This window comes from Aedes aegypti, chromosome 1 (genome assembly GCF_002204515.2).
Source record: "Aedes aegypti strain LVP_AGWG chromosome 1, AaegL5.0 Primary Assembly, whole genome shotgun sequence".
In the NCBI taxonomy this organism is placed as follows: domain Eukaryota; kingdom Metazoa; phylum Arthropoda; class Insecta; order Diptera; family Culicidae; genus Aedes; species Aedes aegypti.
Genome location: NC_035107.1, coordinates 5,448,334 through 5,468,422, shown reverse-complemented (window position 1 = coordinate 5,468,422; position 20,089 = coordinate 5,448,334). Strand labels below are relative to the sequence as shown.

General features: G+C 35.4%; 1 protein-coding gene across 3 annotated transcripts in view; it reads left to right on the top strand.

Annotated features, from left to right (window-relative positions):
- The window catches only part of LOC5572033 (nuclear factor 1), an 87,621-nt gene that overhangs the window by 47,210 nt on the left and 20,322 nt on the right, over positions 1–20,089 (top strand). For all 3 annotated transcript variants that reach the window (XM_021838805.1, XM_021838802.1, XM_021838804.1), the window contains exons 4-5: positions 13,822–14,013; positions 14,110–14,287. In XM_021838805.1, the coding sequence (XP_021694497.1) occupies positions 13,822–14,013; positions 14,110–14,287 (370 nt within the window). The remainder of the gene's footprint in view (positions 1–13,821; positions 14,014–14,109; positions 14,288–20,089) is intronic.

The following is a 20,089-nucleotide window of genomic DNA, read 5'->3' as shown; positions in this document are numbered from 1 at the left end:
TCATATTGTAAGATAGCCCGAAGCAGTAAAAGAACTACCCACCACGAGCGTCTGTTTAGGGCTAATTGTGCACCAAAATGCGGTAATTTTCTTTTGTGCGAAGCGAGGCAGGTCCCTGGTGGTTTGTGCGTATAGCTACTGGTTTCGGTTGATTTGTGGGATGCTGCGTGTTTTGTAATTTGGAAGTCGTATATTGCTGGTAGGTAGCAAGCAGTCAGTAATTCTTGTTATTGCAGGAAAGTGAGAGTGATGAATAGATACTCAGTTTAGTTCAGAAAATTTGGCACTTTAGTTTTTATACACACAAACACGTCGGAACACTTCATGAACTGAAAGAGTTAGACTATTCCATTACCTCGTTTTCAAGCTATTTCGTGACATTCAAACACCATTTCATTTTTATTTGTTTAGATAGATTCATATTCCTCCATTATTATCTTGAGTGAATTATTCATAAATTCTCTAATAGATTTCGTCATTGTTTCTTCCATGATAAATCATTGTATTTTTCAAGCTGTTTTGTAAACATTCCTACAAAAATGTTTCCACAGTTTTCCCCAGAATTTCGTTTTAAGAATCTTCTTAAATGGATATGTATATGGATCATACAACTCTTCTTCCTTGTTGATATCAATCATTGGTGACCTGGTTTTGAAGATATCGGATGTTTCTGGGGGACCGACATTCTCCATATAAAATGTCTTTGACGGCCAATTTGTTTTTGGTCAATTTATCAAAAAAAAAAAATAAATAAATAAATAAATAAATAAATGTGGGATATGCAATGCCAGGTAATAAGGAGCTACTCTAAAAAAATCATACAAATTGCTAGAGTATTCTTGGAGATAAATGGAAATTATGATGTTTTTATAGAGAACTTCTCTAGATCTTTGTTTGGCCAGAGTGGAACCAGAAACCTAATGCTCATTACTCAAAGAAGGCTGCACCAAATTGCTTCATTTTATCACAACATACTCTTATCAGTATATTGTTCCGATGTGTAAATATCAGAGAGCGAGCCGGAGAAATTAACGTGGGTTTTGGCAACACGTCGGTCCCCTAAGGAATTTTGGAATATCACCGGATCCAGACGATCAATCATTAATATCGACACAGATTCTTAAACTAGAGGAGTTTTTTTTAGAACTTGTGGAAAAATGGTGAAAAAATATCGAGAAAAAAAAGTTATCGCGATTTGTATATTTGTATATTTGTATTGTGCCGGTAGAGGGGTTAGCTTTGAGATTTTGGTAAAAAATAGCTCAATTCCTTCAGCAATATCTGGTTGATTGATTCGAGGCTATTTTCACTTATTGGCGATATATCTCGCTTGCATTATTTTTTATATGGAATGGAAATTTTAGACGTTTGTTAAAGTGAAAAAAATCTGAAGCTATTCGTATTCTCAATCTGGAAGAATTTCTTCCTCCATAGTTTTTGGCGAAGTCCATGGCAACATTTTTGAAGGAATTGATTTTAATCTTCATCCACAAATTTCTGGGGATCTTCTTGGAGTATTTTTTTTCCCCAAAGGTATATAAATTATCTTGGTTGTTTTTAGGAAATCATTAGGAAACGGTTACAGCAGCTTCTTATTTTTCAGTTAACAGAGGATCTTTCTGTGCATTTTGGTAAAATTTCTTAAGTGATTTTTAAATTTGTTGAATCTTGTGGAGAAATTTATAAAAGAAAATTTGACAAAATTTTGTCAGGTTTTAACGTTATGAAGTTTACATGTTCAAAACGTTAAAACCTTATAGCAGCAAGTTTCTTTAGCCGGGAATTGCCTACATGATCATTAATTAACTGTGCAAATTTTTTTTTTTCAGTTTTTGTGACTATGATGTTATTTTATTTGTATGAGATAGCTTGAAGTATTTTCTAATGGATTATGCTAGAGTTATGCTGCTCCTTTAGAAGTTCTACCGAACATTGATAAAAACAATAATCACATCTAAAATTACTTAAAAAACATAATTTTATTCCAATAAGTTTATAATAATTATAAAAAAGATATTTCGATTATAAAAAGATATTTTTGTATAACTGAAATATAGTAGAATTCTTGCTGATGATTTCCACCACAATTGTAACCCAAATAGTTGATAAAAATTCATGGACATATTCCAATGAAACTTTTTTTTTAAAGTATAACTGAAATATGATTCTGTCAAGGGATGTTCAAAAAATTTCTTAAACATCCCAAAGAATATGTTCACCATTTTTGTTCTGTTTGCCATTCATATATTCATATTTTTATTGTGATTTCAAGTAGAAATTTCTCTTCTACATTTATTTTCCCGAACATTCCTATATTGTTTCCTTTACCATTTTTGTAATTCCTAAAAATACACATAACAAGGATTTTAAGCAGATGAAAAAACCGAATTTAGTGCTATACCATTTAATTCCACTAGAGTTTGTATCCTTTGACAGATACGCGTATTTCGACCTCAACTGTAAGGCCGTCTTCAGTGTCGTGTACTAGACTCGACTTTAAGATAATGATTTTTCGCTAAGATTTCTTTGAGATATTTTTAGTTACAGTTACATTTTGTCGATTTTTAGAATGAATAATTTAGGAAGTTATAAATTATTTTTATGATTTTCATCATGATAAGAATTTTCTGAAGAAGAACCTGGAACTGAAAAGATTGGATGTCAATTTGAATGTAATTGAAATAATAGCGTGTAGCTTTTATGCAATATTTTTTTGGAAAATTTTTAATGGAGTGTTGGGGGAAAAAGCGAAATCGAAAGGGAAATTTTAGACGTATTGTGGAATTTTAGAAAATTATTGAAACATTATGATGAAAACTATGTAACTTTTTAGCATGATTGAAGTCAAGATTTGTAATGGAATTTCTAATATTATTTTGTATAAGACTTTGAAGAAATTCTTTATTAACAATTATCATACATAGTAGGAACTAAGAAAGCATTTTTTTTCTACACTTTTCCCTAACTCTATATTAAAAGGACCAATGAGTTGGGCAAGTATTCATCGAGTTATAGAACACAAAACCAGGACAAATGCAATCAAAGGAATCATGAAACCTAGTTCTCTTACTCCGATCAAGATACGCAAGGGAGAGTTCACTGTAGTTAATTAATCAATTAATTATTCAAGAAATTTTTTCATAAAATTGAGAAAACTATGTTTTACTAATATAAGTTATAGTTTTGAACAAATTTAATGTACTTCAAACGATTCATAAATTAAATTTTAAAATGAATGCACAATGCTCCGAATAGTGTTTTCTCTGTTCTTGCTGATGTTAATGTCGTATGATGGCTTCAGAGAAGTTGTCCGTAATTGAGTCTTACATCATCTTAAAAACTTGAGTTGGTTAGCCCTCATTTTGGATTTAATTTTAACTCAAAATTTTTTTTAGAAAACGTTTTTTGAACAATTTTGTCGAAGATACTTTTGATCTAACTCCCCATTTGAGCTAAATTAATTCTCGATTACTTTTTCAAATCGACGTAAGTAACTTTTATACGGTTTTGAGAAAATTAATTAGGAAAAATCACAATCTATCTTCTAAAACTGTTTTAAAATGAATCACCTTTTTAACATTTTTTTGCCGTGTACTTCGCTTAAATTTTGCATACACTCAGCTCACGTTCAAAAACTAGGTAGTTTCTATTATTTCCCTCAAAATTATTTATAAGAAAATGATTAGCCGTTTCATTCAGTTACTTTCGACGTTTTTCTACCAGTGTAAAATCGGCTCAAGTAGTGTTTTGTTTTGATTCGTGGTTAAGTCACTTTGTCTCTCCATACAGCGGGGCGGCGAAAGTAGTGGTTAGGTTGCGAAAGTTGAAAATCTTACTTTCGTCGTTTTGTAAATCCGGAAATTAAACGTTCTAAAAGTGAAAAGTTGAGTTGGTACAAAGCGGTACGTGTAGAATTCCGCCTGCTTAACACGTAGGATCGATAAAGTAAGTTTGTATACTCTTTTGACTTGAGTCTGTATGAATAAGTTTTCGAGAATTGATTCTGAAACTTTTAACTTGGGGTGGACCCGAAAATTTGGGTCTCACTTTTTTCAGTTTAACGTGAATGTGGTCTTGAGAAGATTTGTAGAGGAAGTAATGATACACATCTGGTATTTGAAGAAATCCGATGTTTCTGGGGATGAATACAGCACGCCGATAACTTAAAAATATTATGAGTTCCAGGCGAATTTTGACTGAGGTGTGTATTTTTGAAGTTTTTTAGGTGTATTTTTATGGTGAATTTTCTCAATTTACAAAAATGACGCTCTCACTTCTTTTTATTTCTGGCGTTACTTCCCAACTGGGACAAAGCCGGCTTCTCAGCTTAGTGTTCTTATGAGCACTTCCACAGTTATTAACTGAGAGCTTTCTATGCCAATTGACCATTTTGCATGTGTATATCGTGTGGCAGGTACGAAGATACTCTATGCCCTGGGAAGTCGAGAAAATTTCCAACCCGAAAAGATCCTCGACCGGTGGGATTCGAACCCACGACGCTCTCACAGTTTTGACAGAAATGGTGGTTTTTCGAATGCCGCTGAAATAAACAAAAAAATTAATCAATTTAATCAGTTATGGGAATCTAAAGACAATTTCACTCAAATTTGTGTATAACTTCGAAATAGCTAGAAATACAAATGTTCAACTTAAATGTGTATCATTACTTCCTCTATAAAAACTCTTCTGGAGCCCACATTCACGTAAAACTTAAAACAAAAAAGTTAGACAAAAAACTGTTTTTTGGAGTTCACCCTAAGTTAAAACTTTCAGAATCAATCAACTTAGTTCAAATGATTAGTTATATCAAAAATTTCTACGAAAAAATTATTCATAATATCATTTTCTAAAAGTTTGCAGAATAGTGCAGCCACAAACTTTCTCAAACAAAAAAGTTTGATTCAAAATTTAAGCTTAAGTAAGGGATCATGCACATATTACGTCACGTTCCGAGGGGGGGAGGGGGTCAAGCCAAGCGTGACAAGCCTTACAAAAATTTCGGAGGACTCATACAAAAAACGTGACAAAGGGGGGGGGGTCAAAAAAGTTGAAATTTAGCGTGACATAATTTGTGTACCATCCCTAAGGGTTATCCAGTTTAAGTTATTTCTAAGAAGATGCAAAATTCAATTACGGACAACTTTTCAGAGAAAACACCTTTTTCCTGATAAATTTTCGATTCGGACTATTGTAGAATAGAATGGCTGTAAGATGCGGAATTGGTCCAAGAATAACAAAATAATGTAAATTTCACTGGAAGTCATATAAAATAAAGCAAAAACTTGAGCCACCTCTAAATCATAATATTTAGGCCCCAAATTAAGAGGTTTTGTTTTTTATGTAATTGGTATTCAGAAGAGCACACAAACTTTTGGTTTTAGGAACTTTCGAAAAATAAACCGCAACCTAGGCTGCACCCTAATGCACAGTCAAAGTGTAGTCTCCTAAAAAAAAAATGAAATTCATGTAGCATGCATAGATTTGTAGAAGAAAAAAATCTCAAGGAGAATTCCTGATGAACATGCTTGTCCTATTTACTGACAAATTGAATTGTTCTGTTTACTCTGTGTTCACCGATTGCCCATGAAGATCTACTTAATTTATCATTTGAATTTATCAAGCCTGTGAATCAGTGAATTAAAACTTGCAGCTAGGATTAAAAACGATAAAACTGTAATACACACGGTTGAACTACACAACACTGAACAGTTATAAGTACACATGCATCTACTGATAACACACATAAAATGAATACACAACACTTTTTTAAAACTCGGATTTAAATGTAGGTAATAAACCGAAGCGATATGTAGATGCGATTAAGTAAGCATTTGCTCGTCAGTAGCCAACAAATTTTCAGGCAATAAAGAACGGTAAATAAATAGTTCGGTTCGAATGAATTGGTAGTTGCATCTAAGTTCGAAGTTTCAGTGAATATTAGGAGAATAAAGAAGTGCTTACAAATATCTAGCAACTAGGTTTTGAAGATCCTACGATCAATAACTTGAAATGCATTTAGAGTAACGATCAAAGCATTAGTGAAGTTTGGGAAAGGCTGAATCCAACCCACGAACCGAGGAGTGCTGTGAACACTCTGTTTTTATTTTTAGTAGAATACCACTCTGTCCCTACACTGGAAAAAAAACCTGTGGTAATAATTACTATTATATCTAACTACGCCCATTCTTAAAACTACCATGGAATTTCAGAGAAAATAACAATGTAGTACATTTCACCCGTCTTTCAGGTACATATGACAGAAATCTTTTCCGTCAATCTGATATCGACTACAGACATGGTAAAACCATCCCAGTGAACCAAGTATCGTATAAGCAGGGATCTGAATTTTCGTATCAATGATGCGAAATCTACGATTTTTCGCACGTAAAGAGAATGCTTTTTCGCTTCCTCACGCGAACATCATTTTTCGCTCTCACTAATTTTCCCTAGAGTTACACAACGGAGGATAATAACCGACAATCATTCCACACTGGGGATAATTTCTTTTTCACTCCATCATATTTTCGCTCACCAACTGCTCCGTAGAATTCTCACTATGTGGACAAATAAAAACTAGTGCCGGCGATGGGATTCAAACCTAGAACATTGCTAAAACAACCGCGATGCGTGCACGCTAGTCATGCTACCACACCAACATTGACGGAAATAGTGGGTAATTTGGTGCATAAAAACAACTGCTGCTCGTGGCGATGGATACAAGATAAGTTCTTTATTGATAGGAAAAAGAGAAAAAACTTCTCACAGCTGTGAAAAAGAGCAATTAGGGTGCCGAGCTACTTGGGGATTTCCATGATTCACTTTGACATTGGGGGTTTTTCTTGGTCGAATTGTCTAAAACTGTGCTATAAGAAGCACTTCAATGCTTTGCATATTGTGGTCAAATGTGGGTTGTGTAGCTACCCCACTGTCGAAGTGAATCAAAAGTGCCAAGAATAGGATCCGGCTCCCCATCTATTTTCGCTTTGTTTTGTGGACGGATAAAATCGCAAGGCAGCTTATCGCTGAAAATTGCTTTGAGGGATAAATCCATTCACTGTTCGACAAAAAAAGTCGATCTGAATGCACAAAGACGGGACACCCCGTGCTTGAAAGTATAAAAATAAACAAAAATAATGGCGTTTTCAGAATGTTTATGTCTGCCCCAGGTCATTTTCAAAATATACTTGAACATTTTGCATTTTTTATTTAAAAATCAAATCTAATCAATAACCCGACACAGTGTTTTATATTCAGGACAGCAGAATTCATGTGCCATGTTATGTTTTTTACTGGAAATTCAATATGGCAGCGTTCATTTATTGCGTAACGCTGAAATCAGAATTTTTTGACCCCCTCCCACCCTTCGCAACGCTTTTTGTATGAAAAATTTAAAATTTTTGTATGAACCGTAACGCTTTAGCCTACTCCCCCCCCTAGAGCGTTACGTAATTTGTGGATGCCGTCTATGAAGAGTTGTTCTAAGATTTGCATAGACTCCCCCCCTTTTTTGTACCCTCCTCATTATTAAAGTATTGCAAATGATGGAATACTTGGTATAAATGATTGAAAGCGATTTCAGTGATACTGCAATCCACCAGCTATCTCTCCAGAATTATCGTGGTTTATGAACAACTCCTTGACCATACTGTGCAGCCATCCATAATCACGTCGTTTATGAAGGGCCCTTGCAGGCTATTATGTTTCATATTTACAATATCGAATTTTAAATCAAGGGGCAATCCATAAACCACGTGACTTTTTTAAATTTGTATATGAACAAAAGGGCATTCCGGGAAGAGGGATCTTGATTTCCAAAAAAAAAAGTCCACGTGGTTTATGAATGTTCCCTGACAGATCAACGGACTTTGGACTAATTTTGAATTAATCCTATGCTTGCGTGATAACTATACCTCTTTTTAAATATCCTATCAATATAGTGCCTGTAAACTGCTTTGCTCTGGTTATTAAACATTGAAGTATAAACAATGCTGAAATTAAAGCTATTGGAAATCGATACATAAATTGTGAAACAAACAATACTTGTGCCTCCTTGCCAACAATTAAAAGGTAAGATAAATTTATATAAACCGGTTGATTTTTGTTGTTGTCAAACTCGCTTTTCTCAATTGGGTAGCTAAAACTCACATTCGGCCGTTGAGTTGATTTATACTTTTACTTATAAAAATAATTTTACGACGTGTCATGTTTCTTCATTCAAGTAAAAAACAAAGTGTTAATGGCAAGGCGAAAATGGATAACTCTAAGCGTGATTTGGTTAGAAGTCTCTTGTATAACATTTGTGGTTTTACATGCCAAGGCACAAACAATTAAACTTCACTCCACTGGTAATTGAAAAGCACAAGCAGTACTTTAGAAGGGATCCACAAATCAACGATTTTCATAAAATTAATCCTTGTGTTTGCTGCCATTCAATGCTACTCAAGAGGGAACATTGGTCAATACTTACAGTGCCTATGATATTATCAGCTCCTGATGTGGCTCATATGCATTGTTATCTTCCAGAAAAAGTCTTACCATCTGACGAGATTGATAAAGAGGAGGAGGGAACTTGTCCTGGTAATCACGAAGATGGCTTACCGCTAATAAACTCGACGCCTACAATAGCAACAAAATCATCATATCATCCACAGCCGTCTACGTCGGCGGGTCAGACTGATAATCCCGCCCAGGTTGGTTAAGCTAGCTTTGATAATTCAACCTGGGATCTAAATTTGCCTTCAAACCTTTTTGCATTGTTAGGATCCAGATTGAGGGAGAAACAACTGTTAAAAACAGGCACAAGAACCGCAAATAGGTCGAAGGTCGATGATTTCCGCTCAACGTTTGATGGATACAACGGAATAACATATTTAAGGAATCTTCGCCAGCTGTTTGAACTTTTCGAGGTCGAACACGATACAACTGAAGGGCATCTTTTTATTGACAGAAGCCTTGTTACTGCACAATGGAAATGTTTACTCCAGTATTCCAGTGCCTTACACTTATACTTACACAAAGAAAAATATAACGTTCTGCAAGACATTCTGTATTTGAATTATTACCCTGATTTTAAATGGAAAATAATTGCAGATTTCAGGCTGATCAACATTTTCATGGGGCTGAAAAGGGTAATCCAAAGTTGCCATGTTTTGTTTACATGTAGCTTAGCTTAGACTGACTACACATATCAATGGTTGCTATTCCGTGATTGACCGAAGTCAGTGAAAATGCACAAAGAATCAACTAGAAGTTCGGCTGGGATTGGCCATAATCTTCTTCAGTGTGCATAATTCAGTGCCTCTATTTATACATGGTCAATAACGGCGCCGGCCACGTCCTTGCAGTCAGGTGGGATTGGGGGAAGGAATGTTAGTGTGTAACCTTTGCTATTTGGAGACCGTGTTTGCCTCTGCATCTCCACAAAGGTTACTGGGAGGGATGTTTGTTAATGGGAAGGATCGTTGGGTCACAGGATTCACTTTGATAAGTGATTAGACCATGATAAATAATTATTTGTGAGATATAAACATGCTTATATGTAAATATAATATTTTCATTTGATATGAACAATATCTATTTAGAGAAAAATTATGCCGTCACTTGAGGTGACGAACCTTTCAAAGTTTGTTGAATAAAGTGAACCTTTCGGAAGTCTACACTTGAAGTGTCGAACCATTCAAAGTTTTTTTTTAATTACAAAAATAAAAGTAAAAAGAAGAAGGGGTATTGAATAAAAAAATTTAGACATAAATAATTTATGAATCACAGTTTATGTCGACACTCACAGTGACGAACCATTCATATTTTTTGAAAAATCATATTTACGTCTCACCGTTGTAACGATTAAAGGTGCAGTCATACATATTTTATAGATTAGAAACAGTAGCATGAAACGAGCTCACCAATTGATCCGTTATACTCGAGCAGCAACAATCCTCTTTCAGCTTCACTCGTTTGCTCGGCTATATAAAAGCACTCAGAGAAAATAGGCGCGCGACCCGTGAGGGAAAACAACTGACGACTGCTCGGGCTTTCTTAACGCACTGCCCAGGAGCAAGCGTCAACGTCGAAAGATCGAAAAGAACTAATCGAAAGCGGCACTTTTTCACTTTACTCGATCGACGCGCGACATATTTGACCCTGCCCTCATCGCCGGCCCCCGCAGGAGCAAGCGGCAAGGTCGGAAGATCAAACACAACTAAGCGATCGCGGTTTTTTTATCATTTTCACTCGACCGATGCGCGACATGTTTGATCCTGCCCTCATCGCCGGCCCCCGCAGGAGCAAGCGTCAAGGTCGAAGGATCAAACACAACTCTTGCCATGTTTTGTTTACATGTAGGACAGGAACAATGATGGGGATATTGAATCAGCATGGCCATCACGTCCTTCTTTTGATAAGTACCCAGACAATACTCCACTGCACTGTGACGTCACGCATCAATTTTGACAGGTACTGGTCCTGTTGTTTACAGTTTGGACTTAGTACTTTTTTCGAATCATTCTTAATTTCGTGAAAGTTTGCTGCGAGGAGAGGTCAAATCCACTGCAGATACCCACGGATCGTATTATTCTATCTTCCTACCGTGGAAAATCGTCACCATCAGTATGCTGGTGATAGAAATGCGAAGATGAAAAAATGATGGAAAAAACGACTAAGTCCGAAACGTAAACAACAGGACCAGCAGCTGTCAAATAAGTGAGGTTAGGCTCGTCATATGCAGCGCTCTATAAACCAGTGCTATAAAAAACAGTTCTATAGAAAAGGCTAGCTATAAAAAACTTGACATTAATCATTGAACAACGGTTTAAAGGGAAAAATAACGTCAATGCAATGGGAACATATTGTTGGGGATTAGTTCGACAAAAATATCCAAAAGAACATAAAAGACAATCACCAACCACAACAAAATATTTCGTTGTTCAATACATGTAGAAAAAAATAGCTTAAAAGTATCACGAAACATATATTCCATTTTATTTTTCTCAATCCAAAATTCTAATTTACATTGTAGCAAAGACATAAAAAGGTGGTGCACAAAAAATAAAGCAGAAGATAATGTAGTTGCAAGTAAACTCAACTCTTATCTGAAGGAATTGTAGATCTCCGTGAACAATAGATAAATTCGTTTTAAAAATGTATATTTTTGATATTTGTGAAAATGTTTAGATGTCCAATAACAATTCAAAGGCACTTTTTGTGCCTATTGTCATTTGTGAAATATTGTCATTGAGCTGTTCATATGTACATGAGAAATTTGGCAAAGATGATAAAGCCATCACACTAGCAAAGAATTTGATAGAAATAAGTGAAAAGTTCGTTAGCCTGTTAGATTTTAAATTCATTCATTCATCTTGTTTACTACCAAGAAACAAAATAACTTGCAAGGGATACGTGGTTATATTTTTGGTAATTTTCATCCTCCTTCCCCTTGTGGTCAACTCATCATTTTTTTAAATTTTATTTACATGAACCGTAACCTTTGAACAATCACCCCTAAAATGAACACGTAATTTATTGACGGTTCCACAGTATGGTAGAGGGGTTGTTCATAAGCCACGATATTTCTAGAGAGATAGCTGGTGGATTGTTGTATCACTAAAATCGTTTATTTCAACCATTTATATCAAATATTTCTTCATTTGCAATACTTTAATAATGGGGGGGGGGGTGTAAAAAGGGGGGGAGGTCCATGCAAATCTTAGAACAACTCTTCTTATCGAATTTCATGTTTAAGACATAATATGGCACATGAATTCTGCTGTCCTGAATATAAAACACTGTGTCGGGTTATTGATTAGATTTGTTTTTTATTTAAAAAATGCTAAATGTTCAAGTATATTTTAAAAATGACCTGGGGCAGACACGAATATTCTGAAAACGCCATTATTTTTGTCTATTTTTATACTTTCAAGCCCGGGGTGTCCGGTCTCTGTGCATTCAGATCGACTTTTTTTTTGTCGAACTGTGACTTATTTTTACAAGCCCAAATTATCATCCAGTTCGGTTTGTCTGAACGCCGACCATCTATAAATCCAGAATAGCGTGGAATGAAATCGCGGTAACTTAGCCAAAACTTGCCATCACAGCTTGGTATCTTCGAACGGTGGGATTCGATAACTTTCAATGCAAGTGTCATTATATGGGAAATGTTCATTGTTCATTCATAATGGTAAATAATCGCCTTACTGTCATGTAACACTTGGTGGTGTAGTGGTACAATATCGGATTCTGAATCCAGAGGTTCCGAGTTCGGCACTAGGTGAAAATCTTGTGGCATCGTGTTGCTGACCACGAAAAGTCTGGAAATGTCATGCGAAGTCTTGGTATGTATATAGCCTTTCCATGCATTTTACACGAGTGAATTGATTTATATAGAATGATGTATAGCAAAAGTTATACAAACCAAAATATTGACTGAGATGTGCATATGTGGTCTGCTGAAAATTATCGGTGCGAGCGCACTCAAGTAAATCTAATAATTTTATGGACATGGTTTCTTCACAAGAAATGATCTAAATGATTGACTTCTGTGGAGGCTTCAGCAGATACCTTTAAGAAGATCTTTGAGGAGACCTCTGAGGAGGCTTATTTGGGTGTGTTATTCTTCTTCCTGGCAGGAGCCATCACAACTCGTTTGCTTGACGGGCATCCCAAAGCTTGGACTTATGGATGCCTCCGCAACTTGCATGCACTCTTTTTGGTATCTTCTTTCACAGAACGGATGTCCGGAGTGCGAGTAGAACCTCCACAAATCATCCATTCAGCTTGCATGTGGCAATGTTTTGTACCATGACCCCCATGAAAATTAATCTCAGGCTTCCGGAAATGTTCCCTTGTCTCATGGACAGACAACTTTTGTTAGAGTGAACCACGGTTTACAAAATTGATAAGGTTATATATTCCGAACACTGACAGCTACTTGACAACGTCATTCTCATCCATCTCGAAAAAATTTGTTGAAAAAATAATCTAGTGATCCAGACCGTATATACTACGATAGGAGTGACGTCACATGTTTACAATCAAATTGGATGTTCACACAAGTAAAGAGACTGTCTTGTCTTGGTATGCCGTGGAGTGAACTTAATAAATTTCTTGAGAATGACCTTTCAGGCGATTTCCAGATCGGGTTTTCTTTTTCATTATGACTTCTAGCACTGAAATCATTTAATAAATTTTTCATCCCATCAGGTGATTTATTTTGTCCTAAGAGACTATTAAAGATTGACTTGTACAAACGTTCAGTTTTGTTGTCACTCCGTTTCTTCAAGATGTTTGAGACGCAGTTCATGATATTTAAATGTTTCTGGCAAAACGCAGCAGCCTTCTTTATTTACGATTTGGAAGGAAACCCGTAATTGAGAGATATTCTGTCTAATTCCACCAAATTCGCAAATACCTACTGACCACGATTGGCCGCACCATTTACTTGCTTACTTGAATCGACTAGCGTGGGCTACAGCCTGCTTCGATTTGCCACTCGGAAAATTCGTCTGAAGCGTCATGGCTCCATGAACGAAGGATGCAGATGCACATTCATATTTTACATATTGCATTTATAATCGACACCCCAAATCATCTTCATTGCAACGCAGACGAAAAACGCAAGCACAACGTTCTGCATTCGTCGAGGGCATCTCTCTCACGTCCACGCATTTCCGATTGGCTTCCATATCTGCACCCACAAAATGCATTCACCCAACGGCCATCAGCTATATTACAGGAAGTTTCATTTCATGGCGCTGCATTTTGCATTCAACCCCAAACTAAATCCTTTTTGTCTGTTATTCCATGTCACCCTGTCGCCGGATTGCACAGAACGAGAACCCGGAAACCAAGCAAAAGTGGGCCGCCCGTCTGCTGGGGAAACTGCGCAAGGACATCACCCACGACAGCCGGGAGAATTTCGTCCACTGCATCTCGAAGAAGAAAACCTCCATGTGCATCCTGTCTAATCCGGACCAGAAGGGCAAAATGCGCCGAATAGACTGCCTTCGGCAGGCGGATAAGGTACGTTTCGGTTGCTTGAATTGCACCACGAGAGCCACCATGGCCAACTGAGATTATGATTTTTTTTTCACTCCTTGTTCGGTCGTCTTTTTTAAGGTTTGGCGTCTGGATCTGGTGATGGTGATCCTGTTTAAGGCGATTCCCCTGGAAAGCACCGACGGCGAGCGGCTCGAGAAGGCCTGCTTCTGCACCAGTCCCAGCTTGTGCATCAATCCGTACCACATACAAGTATTAATTAAGGAGTTGGATCTCTATCTGGCCAACTTCATCCGATGTAAGTATATAATCTGACGATAGCAGCGGGGTGGTTTTCGAGGTGGGGATGAACACTGATAGGGATTCCTTGCGTTGGTAAAAACGCCATGATTATTGTGATATTTTGGATCTTATCCGATTACTTGCCACTGGGTTGAGAGTTCGAAGGTATTGTGTTAATTTTGAATATGCATCATGTTAACACTAGTTTTCTAGAGAAGTTTATTTGTGAAACACGATAAAGTTTGCTATTCATTGTAGGTTGCGAATACAATCAGGTCTCCTATAAAATACAGCCACCTTCTTTCATCCCACCGCATTTTTTCTGCAGTTTTGAATGAGATAAAGCTAATTTTTCTGTAGTGGTGTAATAAATAATAAATAGTTGTCTACCGATTATCACCTAAATCGCTTGGAAGACAACTAAAACTAAAAAAATGTGGTCGTAAAGCGAATGGCAGCGTCTTATAGGATAGCTGACTGTAATAAGTGGGTTGGGGAAATTTCAGAATTTTCGAAGGCAGTTTTTTCGTTTAAAATCATCAAAGTTTACATGACAATACATGACTGTAGTTTTTTTTTGACTTAAACATAGTGATTGCAATTTCGTCGAAAAAAAAATCACTTTTGATCAGGAAAACCGCTGATGTAGTTGCGATGATCACGATGGCGGATCATTGAATGTTAAGATAAATCGGTTATAATACTGACTGATTCGAAAAGGTGTACCAGTATTCGCCACCCAAAGGACAAACATTTTTATAAGTAAATCAAAAGATATTTCATTACTGTCAGTACGTTGAACGAAAGCTTCCAATCCATGTTTAACAGGAAAAAAAAGTTTTTGTATTGAAAATTGGAGCGTCGAATAATGGACCATCTGCCCCACTGTTCACTATATTATTATTTTTATTTCTGAATTCATTACCTACGTTGTTTGAAATAAGGTACAAAGAAGCACGAAGTTTAAAGAAAATGTTTATTTTCTAGTGTTTTCTGACCTACACTAGCACAATTTTAAAATACTTCAGTGTGAGGGTCAGCTCACCGCTTGTGCTAAATGACGTAATCGTTAGGATTGAAAAAACGGTTTGAGATTTTACAGTTTTTTCAGGTTTTTGAGCTTGAGCTTGTGCTTGAGCTTGGTTGGCCGCCCGTGGTTGCTACTCCAGTATCGCCAGATCAGCTGCACTTACTCAAAGAATCAACCAGATGACTGCTTGGGACTAACAGACACCCTCAGTGTATAACTGCTGGTGATCTTCTATTTTTAGGCGATAATGGTGCCTGCCACGTCAGAATGCAACTGGCTCCCACGGTAGAAAAATAAACAAAAAGAAATATACTCAAAATAAATATAACACAATATGATATATTTTTGTTTCAACAAAATTATATCATAATAAGATATGCATATCATATTTTGATAATATTTTATTATATTTATCTTATGTACCTCTAGTCAGGTAGCCATTGGACCACCAACTCCGTTTATACAATTTTTTTTAGGTTTTTAACGATGAAAGTACGGGACAAGTGTGCCACAATAATGGGGCAAGCAGAGCACTAGAGTAAAATGCAACAAATTTTATCTTGAATCTTATATATTATTATTTCCTCACTTGAATTATGCTTTCTAGAGTAAGTGCAGATAATAAGTGCTGCATAAAATTTAACTTTCTAGTAAAACCGTAAGTTTACGAAAACAGTTAAATTTTCATCCTATTTGACTATCGGAATACAGTTGAAGCGCGATATAACGACATCGCAACGGACCGTCGCAATAGAGAATAGATATAACATTGAAATATTTTTCAAGGGACCGAAAAATATCGCTTTAGAGAGCTTTGGTCGTTATAAAAGTTGTCGTTATAACGAGCTTCGACTGTAATAGTAAAGCTGCTCAGAAACCTTTTTCAATGCCCTAGATGGTTTACTAGCTACGGTTTTTTCCTGGAGGTGGCCTAGCAAATTTTTGGATTACCGAAGTAATGTTGGTCGCAATAATCACGATTTTCTCAAATCTCATAGTTTGCACAGATTTGTATTGATTTTATTTGTTTGTGAATTTGTCTCATATCGCTGCACATCTGTGATACTTGTAAATTAAAACATTCACTACGGAACATATTCATTCTTTGTCTAATCTAGTAGAAAAAACCTTCAAGAATTCTTCCACATAACTATTGAAGGATATCGCTTTGTAATATTTCCAAGTTTTTTCAGGTAGTGGGGATTTCTTCTTGACTTATTTTGGCATTTTTTTGGTGCTTTCTACAAGAACACGTTCACCAGTTTCCATTGAGTTCCACCTGGGATTCCCCCGGAAAATCATTCCCGGGATTAGTAGTTAAAATTCAACAGATTTGTCCCTAAAGTTTCTAAAGATCTTACCAGAAAATTTCTTGAAGAATCTGTATCAAATTTGCTTAAAAGAATCTCTTGAAGAATTTCGAATCATAAACATACTAAAACTTACTTATTAGACGAATTCCATTCTGGAGTCGAAAAAAAATAAAAATCGTGCTCGATAGTCTTCGATTTGGATTAAATTTTGCACATGTTTTTGGTATGGTAGAATAAGTGTTTTCCATAGACAAATTGATCATTTTGACTCAAGCCTAACTTTTGAAATTGGCCTATCAATTTTTGCATGCAACTTATTTGAAAAATTCTAACTCGCGGAAACTGTTGATTTTAGAGAAAAATGTTGTATGAAGAAGTTGTAGTGAACCGTTTGGACTATTAGAAAAATATATACACTGAAAAAATATTTTATTAATTTTCATAAAAAAATCAAAAATAAAACTCAAATTTAAAATTACACAAAAACCCCCTTTTTTATATTTTTTAAATTTTCACCATAGAATCTTGATAATAAACAGATGTTCGAGACAAAGTTTCATGATGGAGAAATTTTTAATAAAAAAGTTTTTCTAAGAACAACTTTTGGTCAATTTTAAAAATTTTGATTTTTTGTCAAAATAAATACGTTCTGATGATAAAGTAAGCATCTTTAAATGATTCTAAGCCATATTGATTATATGAATAATTTATGTAGAAGTAGTCATGTTCGATGTATATCGAGTTTAATGCCAAAAATATTATTTAAATATTAAAATAGGTCATTTTAATTAGTTATTCGCGATTCTCCATCAAGGAAAATAAATAAGTGGAAAGTAATATGGTTTTTGCTCTCGAAAACGTATTAGGCTGATACAAATATTAATTTTCTTTTATGTCACCCCCCTCCCCCCCCCCCTTCAAAAATACGAAAATTTTGAAGGGGAGAAAAAAAAAGATTCATCATTTTTTGACATCAGTTAGGTTTATTCAATTTTTAAAGTTTAAAAAAACAAGTAAAATAATGGTTCAGAGGACAATTGAAAAAAGTTTAACAACTATCGTTAAAAATTAAAATTAGAAAAATAACTTTGTTTTTATTTTTATTTTTTTGTTCCTTATTTATTTTTATCCCCCCCCCCTCGTACCCTTCAAGTGGTCTCGGACATAAAAGAAATTTAATATTTGTATCAGCCTTATTATTAATGGAGATATGCGAATAACTTATGAAAATGGCATATTTTATAATTTAAACAATATTTTTTGCATTAAACTTGATATAATTCGAAAATGGCTATTTACTTGTAGAGAAATTATTCATATAATCATTATTTCTTAGAATCATTCAAAGATCAACAGTCTCCGAGTTGGAATTTTTCAAATAAGTTGCATGCAAAAATTTATAGGCCATTTTCAAAAGTTACACTTGAGTCAAAATGATCAATTTTCCTATGGAAAACACTTACCATACCAAAAATATGTGCAAAATTTAATCCAAATCGAAGATAGTCGAGTTCTGTGACTGACCGATTTGACATGGAATTCGTCATATTACACATAAATTATAATTTTTAGTTCAAAATACCATCCAATTGTTTGAGGATTTTCTACAAAACAAAAAAAGTTGAATAATTCTTCTAGGATGCTCTCAGAACTCCTCATAATATTCCTCAAGATTTCCATGACCAATTAAACAAGATTCAATTGGGAAAATATATTAAACGATTTATCAGAAAAGTTCTCAATTTGATATTATATCTTTCCTTCAAAACTCTTTCGAAAAAGTTATATATGCAAAAAGTTTCAAAATGAGGATTTTTTCAGCACGAGTCGTACATTTATCCAAGGAGGCTCGCCGAGTCGTTGCATAATATTCATTACGCAACTGTTTTCAGTTGCGTAATGATTATTACTGAACGGCATAACTCAGTGCAGGAAAGTAGGCCGTTTCATGACAAACTGACGTGATGAAAATAGCCTATTAAGGTAAAGATGAAACGAAACCAAACTCAAAATTTTAAAGAGCACAAATCTGGAGAACCGAATATTTGTTTGAGTTAATAACTTAATCGATTGGTCAGCTAGTGACCAATCGATTAAGTTTTCAGCTTAAACGGACGTTTGGTTCTCCAGATTAGTGCTCTTGATAATTCGAGGTTTGGCTTCGATTCATCTTCACCTTAAGATGAGAAATTGCAAAAAATGCCATTTTTATCGAATTGTTTCTAGGATCACAAACATATTAAGAGGAAACCCACGTGCACATCCATGCGTTGTATTGACTCAGTACTTTTCAATCAGGTAGGCTGTGCTATACACACAGTAGAATACCGTCACAAATTTTCACATTTCCATAAATACTGATCTAAGGACAGACCAGGTAAGATGCCACGAGTAATTTTCAATTTTTCATTTGTCAAACTGCCTACGCAAACGCTAGTGTGAAAACTTATAAGTAAGAAATCTGACTCTACTACAGCGTCTTCTGTACCAGTTGAACGTTCCTATTCTACATAAAAAAAAACCCTGAGTCTGAACCGGATCACCCAATGGTAAAGAACTAGTAGCTACTTGGAAAGTGATTGAGGAATTCCTAAAAACTAGATGGATGGCGTTTGTAGAGACTCAGACATTTGAAACAGTACTGAAAAGTGCTACTTTTCAGCACCGAAGAGAATGCTGAAAAGTAGCACTTTTCAGTAATGATTCTTTTGATAGGAAAAATAGGCCACTATATCGTACTTCTTCTCGAAGAAAAGTAGAATGATATACAAGGGAATTAAAAAATAGTAGTTTACGGAACAAGTTGTAGAATGATGATTTTTACAGCACGAGTCGTGAATTTTAAATCGGATAATAACGACGAGTGCTGTATAAATCGAGCTCTGCAACGAGTAACGTACACTATTTTTTGCATTTTTGTAGAAGACCACTTGAAAGTATCTGAAATTATATCGGAATGCATTCATCTTTATTTTACAATTTCTGAAAAAAATGTTGTGTTATGATTCATTACGCAATTCAAAACAGTTGCGTCATGAGAAAGCGTTGCGTAATGAATTATTACAACACTGGTTTCAGTTGTGTAATGACTATTCCTGCGCTGCATGCTTCAGTGTGATTAAAAACAGTTTAATACGATGAGAAATTGCAAAAAAAAAAAAAAAAAAAAATCGAAATGCCTGCTTAAAAAAATTAAAAGTTCAAACGCTCCTATAAAGTTTCTAGCGGAATACGTTCAACTGCTCTTCCATAAAGGGTTCATTCACAAATTTCATAACGCCAAAACAGGCCATTTTTGACACCCACCCACCCCCTTGTAACGCTTTTTGTATGAATATTCCCCAAATTTTGTATGAGCTGTAACATCCGAGGGACACCCACCCACCCCCTTCAGCGTTATGAAATTTGTGAATGAGCCCAAACTCTTCTGTGAAAATAATCAAAAAAATCCCTAGCAATTTGTTCAGGATTTCTT